Source organism: Thunnus thynnus, chromosome 1 (assembly GCF_963924715.1).
Source record: "Thunnus thynnus chromosome 1, fThuThy2.1, whole genome shotgun sequence".
Classification (NCBI taxonomy): Eukaryota; Metazoa; Chordata; class Actinopteri; order Scombriformes; family Scombridae; genus Thunnus; species Thunnus thynnus.
This window is the reverse complement of record NC_089517.1, coordinates 5,108,775-5,118,326: the sequence shown is the minus strand read 5'-3', so window position 1 is coordinate 5,118,326 and position 9,552 is coordinate 5,108,775. Positions and strand designations below refer to the sequence as shown.

General features: G+C 41.7%; 1 protein-coding gene across 1 annotated transcript; it reads left to right on the top strand.

Annotated features, from left to right (window-relative positions):
• Window positions 1-2,842: 2,842 nt before the first annotated feature.
• LOC137194511 (zinc finger protein 319) lies at window positions 2,843-7,717 on the top strand. Its single transcript, XM_067606514.1, has 2 exons — window positions 2,843-3,111; window positions 4,178-7,717. The coding sequence occupies exon 2, from the start codon at window positions 4,326-4,328 to the stop codon at window positions 6,099-6,101; it is 1,776 nt and encodes a 591-aa protein (XP_067462615.1). The 5' UTR covers window positions 2,843-3,111; window positions 4,178-4,325; the 3' UTR covers window positions 6,102-7,717.
• The last annotated feature ends 1,835 nt before the right edge of the window (window positions 7,718-9,552 follow it).

Here is a 9,552-nt window from a genome sequence, read left to right as displayed (position 1 = left end):
GGATTTTAATGAGGTAATTTAATTATTTTTTGTGGAAAAACCATATCAGACATTATTATTCCATGTCTTAAAATAATTCTTGAGGGTATCTTTAAGCTTTGGTTAAATGATTCAGTTGGGGAAAGATCATAGTTTGGATTAAAATAACTACTTGTGGTTAAACATTGGTCAATCCAACATCGACTGCCCCGTCTCATAGACATTGACTGTTTGTTTGTTTCTTCCTCTTCTTTAAGACTCAACACTAAAAAACAGAGTTTGGGAAGTTCAATCTCTGCGTGAGGTGGGTGTAACGGTGGGATTGTTGGTTTCAGGAGGTTTCAGACATCTAATGTCACAAAGGTGTTGGGGAGCAGGTTTCAGACGCTGTTTGACCATCCAACAAGCACCTCCATTGAAATATGCCGGCGCCTTCATAATTCCTACAGCTGCTAGAGGCCTTTGTCACTTGAACGTCAACACACATCGTACATTTGCTGAAACGACTGATGCTGTTGTTTTCATTGGGAGGACAGTCTCTTAATTACATTTCCTGTAAGTTTTATTTAAATGGAGCATTTGTTTCAACAAAAACAAAATCAGCTTATAAAAATAACTCAAAACTTTATCTCAGTGTTGCCCAATAATTATTACCAGATGACATATTTTTTCTCCCAAGAAACATCCTGGGAAATGACTGGGAATCAACAACATTGTGAAATAAAGCTTTACCTTTTTCTTTTTTTTTAACTTCCCAACATGAAGGTCTGAATGCTGTTTCAAAGCATCTCAGCACTGCCAGAAATAAAACTCTGGTGGGAAAATGCAGGTTTTAAAACACTGGAATCAGTTTAAAACAAAAAAAAAATGTGCAGGTTTTCAACTGTAGAAGATACTCAAACCCCCAAAAGTCCCAGAAAAAAAATATACAGAGGATTTGCCCTCAACAGTGGTAGCTGTAAGTCAAAAATATATGAGAATGTAAGATAAGTCCATCGTTCTTTTGTTTAGTGTTAATTAATGTTTCTTGGCATGTTTTCATCTCTCCAGCACTTCTGCTTCATCAAAATTTAACACTTTAATTTCAGCAATTTGGAAACATTGGGTAAGTATAATAAATAATACCAAGTATCTAGACACCTAGTCTTCTGGAGAACAGTATATTAATATTATTAGTAGTGATTAAATCTTAATGGTTAAATTAACCTTCATCATTTAAGGTTATTATAACTCATTTTCACTCAGAATAAGAGGGTAACAGTATTTAAGTATTATGGATTAATATAACTTTATCTTCAGTCTTAAAGACTTTTGTAACTATCGTATTATTTTGACATTAGCAGTAGAAGAAGAGTAAGATCCAACTCAGTGTTGACTAATGTGCTGCTAAAGATGAGCCTGTTGTTTATGGTGATTTTGTGTTTGACTATGAAGTAACTGTTCTGTTACCTTTTTATCCTGAGTGGGAAGGAGTTGGAAAATTATTGGACCCTCTTGGTGCAAACTGCTGGAAATGGTCTATCATCCATTTATTGTTCACAGGAAATAAACGTCTTTGTTTCAACAGCTGTATTTGTACAGTGTCTACACAAAAATAAAACAAAAACAGGACACTGAACAATAAAGGTAAGTGAAGGCAGCACAGTCACATCAACCAAACCATTGACCTTTGATTACAGAGACATTGTAAACAGTGCTGGGTAAGACATGATCCAACAGCCAGACATAACATGACTTTCTAACACTTTTGTGAAGTTGAATCCATCCTACAGAGATGTATTCCACATCAAAAGGCAGAATAACTTTTAACCTTTAGATATAACCAGAAAATCTTATTAAACAATTAAACTCTTTAACTCTCCCATCACACATTCAAACAGCTTCATCGATGGGCATGGTACTAGCAAAAAAAAAAAAACATAAGCCTCAAATAAACCTTTAAATGCATTTTTGCACAAAATGACTGTGTGGACACACTGTGGATTTTGGCCTCCATCACTTACATTGAAAGCATATTTGAAGGATCTTTTAACAGCCAGTATGAACAAGAAGAATGATTACAGCCTCTTTCAGTGTTTATATGGACATCAAGGGTGTCAGGCCTCTCCAGAGGGTCATCAGATAAATCTGAGGGGTTGTGAGATGATTAATGGGAGAGGAAAGAAGAAAAAACAAAGTTCTGATACACAAATCTGTTTTCAGTTTCTGGACTTTTTTCTCTAATCTTTTATTTTTGCTGAAATATTGGATCATTTGAACATTTATTGAAATGAAAGCATGTGAGAAGTTTAGAGGGAAAAATCACTATTTGGTGGAGCTGTTAACAACTCATAGACATGTGAAATGTGACCCCGACTACACACTGCTTTTTGTAAGACGTCAAAAGCCAAACCACTGGTTTCATCTTTAACAATGTGTTAAAAGCTTGTTATATTATCCATTGTGTCTAATTATTTTCATCTGAAAAGGAACTAAAGCTGTCAAATAAATATAGTGGAGTAGAAAGTACAATATTTCCCTCTGAAATGTAGTGGAGTGGAAGTATAAAGTAGCATCACATGGAAATACTCAAGTAAAGTACAAATACCTAAAAATTATACTTGCGTAAATGTACTTAGTTACTTCCCACCACTGGATAACTTACATTCAGGTGTTTTGTCCTTTTGTGATTGTTAGTTATAATATGATGCGGCTTATAATTAATGAATGAATTATTAATTAATTATAATTAATGCGACTGCAGGTAAGAGTGTTTACATCCATTGAACGGGTGAAACGCTGCCCCCTACTGTCATACTGAAGGAATATCATTTGCTAATATTTTACTAGCTCGTTTTCGTCTTTGTGTTTGTTTGAATGTTCTTCCAACAAACTCCGGGAGCCGTTTTTCTCCACCTCGGCTTGTTTTCGGGCTCCTCGGTTGCTCCTCGGTCGGAGCGGCTGTAGCGGAGACAGCACGGCGGCGGCGGCGGCTCGCTGCGTGGCGGCTTCCGGTGTCCGTCCGTCTGCAGGAGGATGGCGTCCGGCTTCAACCGCATCCCCTCCACCGCCGGTCCTCCGAGTCTCAAATACACCGAAGATTGTCGACTCCAGGCTGAAGACGGCAGTGGAAAGTATCGATAAGCAGCCCGGGTGAGTTATCGTCAGTTGGGTTTTTTGGTGAATGGAGTGTTTTTGCAGATGTGAGAGTCTCAGCTGCAGGAGGCTGATTTTTTCGCCCGCAGCTCCGCGGAGGCCTAGTCTGATCTGGGGTCCGTTTTCGGTAAACGTTAGACTGGTAAACGTTAATGTGGCCTTTCATAAAGCGGCAACCGAAGCATCGTCGTTTCGGTTTCTTTGACCTTGTTGTGATTTAGTTAGTTGATTTGTGCAGGTTATTGTGAGGGGAAGCCGGCAGTTTATTAATATATATATTTATGTTTCTGATGTGAGAAAGCTGCTGATAATTGTGAAGGAAGTCCGGTTGTTTAGTAACGGTTAGCCGTTAGCTGCCGCAGCTGACGAGCTAACGTCGGGTAGCTAACTACATCCTGGAACAGAAAATATTCATTTAATACCTCGTATAAATTATCATTATTATTATTTCTGGAGACGGCAAGCAAACTGTGTCAGCGTCACGTTAATGTTTTAAAGACAAACTGATAAATTGAGCCAGCTAACGTGAGGTGCTCCGATTTGCATTTCAGGAAATAGACCGAGCCCGATTCTCTGGTTTTTAATGAAGCTCTAGCTAACAGTTATTTATGCGGGTTGTCCCTTTAAGGAAAATGCTTCGGGTGTGTACTTGTCACCATATTATGTGCTTTTTAGATAACAATATTTACACAGTACTTTAAGATTTGACAAGAACAATCGAGAAATACGTTTTAGGCCGGCTAAGCTTAGCTGGTGGTTTGTTTCGGTTTTATCCTCCCTGCAAACAAGACTTTAAATCTAACAGTCATTACATGAAAACACACACATTATTCTGACAGTAGATACAGTAAGTTATCTTCCCCGGCTGAGATGAAGCCAGTAAACACAAGTCTTGTAATCTTGTGTTGCTTTTACTTACACTGACATTTATACTGGTTCATGTTGGAAACAGCAGCTCTGCACTTTCACATCCTGAAATATAGTTACAATGTAATAATGCAACGACTTATTTATTTGGTGTTCACTAAGCCATGTGTTGTTTTTGTTTTGTGTTTTCCTCCAGGTGTTTGCAGCTATCACTGAGGACGTGTGTAAACACAGAAAAAAGCACTCAGCTGCTCTCAGTGTTCTGGTTAGCATTTCTTTAAACCACATCCACCTTCTCAGTCTGGCACTGAAACACCCCACATCTCCTGGCACTGAATCCCTACATGCGAAGTGGAAGGATGACGGAGGCGTGGCAGCAGCAGCAGCAGCATGCAGTGGCTCCACCTTCTGTAGTGCACACACTCCCCCAGGGAGCCGACAACCCTCTGGGCTGCACTGTGTATGGAGTCGTCCTGCAACCGGATACCCTGCAGCAAGCACAGCATGGCCAGCAGCACGCCGTGCAAGCCCAGCAGCCCTCCTTGCAGGTAGGGGGCGAGAGAGGGCACAAGTGCGGAGCCTGTGGCCATGACATATCTCACCTGGCCAACCCTCATGAGCACCAGTGCATGGTGAACCAAGACCGATCCTTCCAGTGCACGCAGTGTATGAAGATCTTCAGCCAGGCGACGGACCTTCTGGAGCATCAGTGCGTGCAGGTGGAGCAGAAGCCGTTTGTGTGTGGCGTATGTAAGATGGGCTTCTCCTTGCTCACGTCTTTGGCCCAGCATCACAACTCGCACGGCAACGGCAACAACCCGATGAAGTGTTCCATCTGTGAGAAAACCTACCGACCAGGTTCCGGAAACGTCACCCCGACCTCGTCGGCTGCCAACCCCCAGCAGCCCTCCACCGGTGAGACGTCCGGTGGCGGCGCGGCGATCAGTGCCTCGTCTCCTCCTGCTTTTGAGGCCTCCGCACCAGACAGGCCGTACAAGTGCTCAGTGTGCCATAAATCCTTCCGGCATTTGTCAGAGCTGACCCGCCACGAAAGAGTACACACTGGTGAAAAGCCATACAAATGTGACACATGTGATAAAAGCTTCAGCCAGTCTTCACATCTGGCGCACCACCAGCGTACGCACAGTTCCGAGCGGCCGTACAAGTGTGCCGTGTGCGAGAAGAGCTTTAAGCACCGCTCTCACCTTGTGCGGCACATGTACGCTCATTCGGGCGAGCACCTTTTCAAGTGCAATTTGTGTGAGATGCACTTTAAGGAGTCATCCGAGCTCCTGCACCATCAATGCCAGCCAGAAGGGGAACGGCCCTTCCGCTGCGGCTCTTGTGGAAAGAGCTTCAAGCGCCCGTCTGACCTGCGGCAGCACGAGCGCACCCACTCGGAGGAGCGACCTTTCCAGTGCGAGGAGTGCCAGATGAGCTTCAAACAGCAGTACGCCCTCGTACGTCACCGGCGCACTCATAAAAACCCAGCTGATCGCCCTTTTAAGTGTAACCTGTGTGATAAAGGATTTCTTCAGCCATCCCACCTGCTTTACCATCAGCAGGTTCACGGTATGGAAAGTCTGTTTAAATGTGCGTCCTGCCAGAAGTCTTTCAGCCAATCGGGAGAACTGCTGCGGCACAAATGTGGCGGCGAAGTAGAAAAGCCCTACAAGTGCGACGTGTGCGGCAAAGGTTACAAAAAGAATTCAACGCTTCAACGCCACCAAAACTCGCACTGCACGGAGAAGCCGCTGAAATGCTCGCTGTGTGACAAGCGCTTCGTGTCGTCCTCCGAGTTCGTCCAGCACCGCTGCGACCCGACGCGCGAGAAGCCCCTGAAATGTCCCGATTGCGAAAAGCGCTTCAGGTACTCGTCCGAGCTGCAGCGCCACCGCCGCGTTCACACCGGGGAGAAACCTTTCAAGTGCGCCAGCTGCGACAAGAGCTTCAAGCAGCGCGAGCACTTGGCCAAGCATCAGAGCGTCCACTCGCGGGAGACACAGTTTAAGTGCGTGTGGTGCGGAGAGCGTTTCGTTGACCTCACAGCTCTGCAGGAGCACACGGTCCAGCACACCGCTGAAGGGGAGAGTTTCCCTGAAGCTCCCTGCATCCCGTGAACAGCGCTGCTCTGCCGTCCTTGGCAGCAGATATGACATTCGCCCTGAAAGCAACGTGTGCCAGCCTCCGCTCTCCCATTTCTAGGTTTCTAACATGCACCTGCTAATTCTGTTTAATAATTTTAGTAAGTTAAGACTTAAATCATCCTCATCCTTCTTGGAGTAAAAGTCAAAACACCCCTAAATCGATTAGGAGGGATTAGGATCCCTTTACTTAGTTTGGAACTATAAAAACTTGAACAGAACTGAATGAAAAAAAGGCTTGTGATGTAAAATGTGGCAAGATCTTGATTTTTTGTGTGAGCGTGGGACCTTCCTCTGTGGTTGCATGTGATCGTCCGTTTTTTTTGTAACCGTCGATTCCGTCGTCGAGAAAGTCGGCGAGAACCTCCAGACAGTCGTCAGATACGTGTGCTCATGTGTAAGCTCCTCTGAAATCCATGTGCCTTTTTTTACCGATCACTCATTTTTTTGTGTTTTTTTTTTTTTTGTTAATTTCATGTCCAGTATAGCCGGTAAAACCCCCCCCCCACCTCCCATCCGTTCACACACAGCGGCTGGCTCGTGCAGCAGTATCTTTTCACATACTAGATCTTAGGTAGTATCATCTGTTTGTGCATGAATATTTATCACACTTTAATATCACTATTGTATTATAGGTTTGGTTTATTTAGGAAAAAAAAACATCCTAAAGAAAAAGAAAAACAAGTGGATTTGTGAAAAAATGTATAGCCTGTGTCCTATGAAATCTGTGTTGTTGCATCTTTGTATTAAAACAAATGACATCTAGGTAACTAACCCGTACCTATCATGTCATACAAACACTTGACATGTGCAATAGAACATGCACAATGTAATATTTATGACTACTGATTAATGGCATAGTCTACTCTGTTATTATAGATTGTGTGTATACGCTTATGTAAACATTGAAAAACTGTATAGTGCTTATGTTACCTGCTTTTGTATTCACTATGAATGAGCTTGCTGTATTTTGCAAGCACTTTTAGTTTCATTTCAAGTCGAATTTATCACAAAGTTTAACCCGGCAAAAATTTCAAAACATTATATCGCTCACTCGCCACAAACTAGCAGCATTAGTTACTGTGTGATAGATCTAAAATAAGTCATTTTATTTTGTATTTTTTTTGAAGAATTGGCCTTGTAATATCCTCACAGGATTCTAGCCTCCTCCTGGTCCAGACTTAAGACGTTTCAGCAGATTTCTTCCAATAGCCTCAAAGTTGCAATTTATGTTGGTTCATGCCAGGGAAAAATGTGTGTACTTTAGTTTACTGTGTGGATTTCTATATTCTGTACAATCTTTGCAGTATATTTAAAAAAAAAAAAGAGAAGGTTTTTTGGAAATGTAAAAATTCACGGACAAAGGGAATTACAGCGGGCAACTGACCGGGGTGGGACGGACGGAGACCGTGTGGTTGTGCCACGGTTGAAGTCCTGGCGAGTCTGCTTCGAAGCCTCCGACGGGAGGACGAGGAGAACAAGTGTAATCGAGCATTGGATTTACACACACACACACACACACGGATGTCAATATAGACTCCTGTTCATACTGTATACAGACAAGTAAAATAAACCACCCTTATGGAAACGAAGGTGTACATTTTCATCAGTCGTTATTTTCTTGATTAATTGTCCGAGCTATAAAATGCTTCTCACGGTTTCCTGAAGCACATGGTGACGTCTTCAAACTGACGCTCAGTTTAGAGCTGCAACAATTATTCAATCAGTATATTTATAGAAAATTAATCCGCAGTTATTTTGTTAGTTGATTAAGCAAAAATGCCAAATGTTTGATGGTTCCAGGTTCATAAATGTGAGAATTTACTGTTTTTCTTGATCATTACATGATAATAAACTGAATATTTTTAGCGTGTTGGACTATTTATTGGACAAAAAAGATATTAGTGACGCCACCTTGTGCTCTAGGACATTCTGAAGGACAGTTTTCACTGTTTTCTGATGTTTTTAGACAAAACGAATAATCAAGAAACTAATTGTCAGATTAATTGATGATTAAAAAATAATCATTACTTGCAGCTCTAGTTCAGTTTAATCTCATACCACAAAGAAAGGAAGCACATTTTAACAAGAAACATGGAAAACACATAATTATCAAAATAGTTGATTTTCTGTTATTGATTGATGAGTTGCTTCAGCTCTACAGCCAACACCACTCTGTTATCTATGTTGATGAAACTGATGCTGCTTTGATTGATGAAGAACTTTTATAGTGAATTCATGTAAATGCCATAAACATTTGAAAGATAAAAGTCTGTGAATATTGGAAATGGTCCAGTTGTTCATTCTGAGTGCTTGTAGCGGACAGTAAACTGTATTTACTTGTCTTCGGTTGATTCGTACATTGTCGTTTTCACGGTGGGTCTGACTGTAAGCCACAGTTTTACTTACAGTCATTACTGACGGTCTTGTGGCAGGTTCTTTGTTAAAGACGTGTTCATCCCTCAGAGTTAAGATAGTTTGCCTTTTCTCTATTCTCAGCTGACGGCTGAGTGTCTCCCGGTGAAGACCGAGGACCTGTTCATCATTGTTAAACCTAATTGGACTCTAATTAGAGCTTAAGTTCTACTTAACTAATACAGATCTATAGAAGATCATTTCCAATAAATGGAAGAAAACAGTAAACATTTCTCTGTTCATGTCAACCTGTTGTGCACTTATTCTCTCACAATTAAATTATAATTACATGCCTTGATATTTTAACACAAAACATTTGCTAAAAATCTAGTGTTCCTAAACCTACAAGAAGGAAGTTCAACTATATTTTTCACAATATAAGATTAATCCCAATCATTTGATGAGTAAACAATTAGGGCTGCAACTAACGATTATTTTCACGGTCGATCAATCTGATGATTATTTAGTCCATATGACAGAAGGGTTAAAAAAAAATAAATCACAGTTTCCCAGAGTCCAATACGGCGTTTTCAACAGTCCAAAACCAAAAGATGTTCAGTTTATAATAAGATGATTTGGAGAAAAGCAGAATGTCTGACTGGAGAAGCTGGAATGAGAGAATATTTGGCAGCTTTTGAATGAAAACTGACACGTATAATTAATTTATTATCCAAATAATTAAATGTTATCTCAGGGCACTATTCACATAGAGCAGGTCCAGACCGAACTCTTTAATTTACAGACACCCAGCATTCCCCTATGAGTAAGCAGTTGGCAACAGTGAAAAGGAAAAACTCCCCTTTAACGGGAAGAAACCTCGAGCAGAACCGGGCTCCGGGTGGGCGGCCATCTGCCTCGACCGGTTGGGTTGAGAGAGAAAGAGGAAGGGAGGGGGGAGAGAGGAGAGAGATCGTGATGATCATGATCACCTCTTCAAGTAAACTGAAGTTCCACGGAAAGATGAAACACTCAACAGGAGGAGCAACACAGGAACCTCCAGTACCCCAACAAC

Bases quoted from the DNA above. Each gene is read 5' to 3' on its own strand.
- LOC137194511 (XM_067606514.1), top strand. From the start codon at position 4,326: ATGCGAAGTGGAAGGATGACGGAGGCGTGGCAGCAGCAGCAGCAGCAT.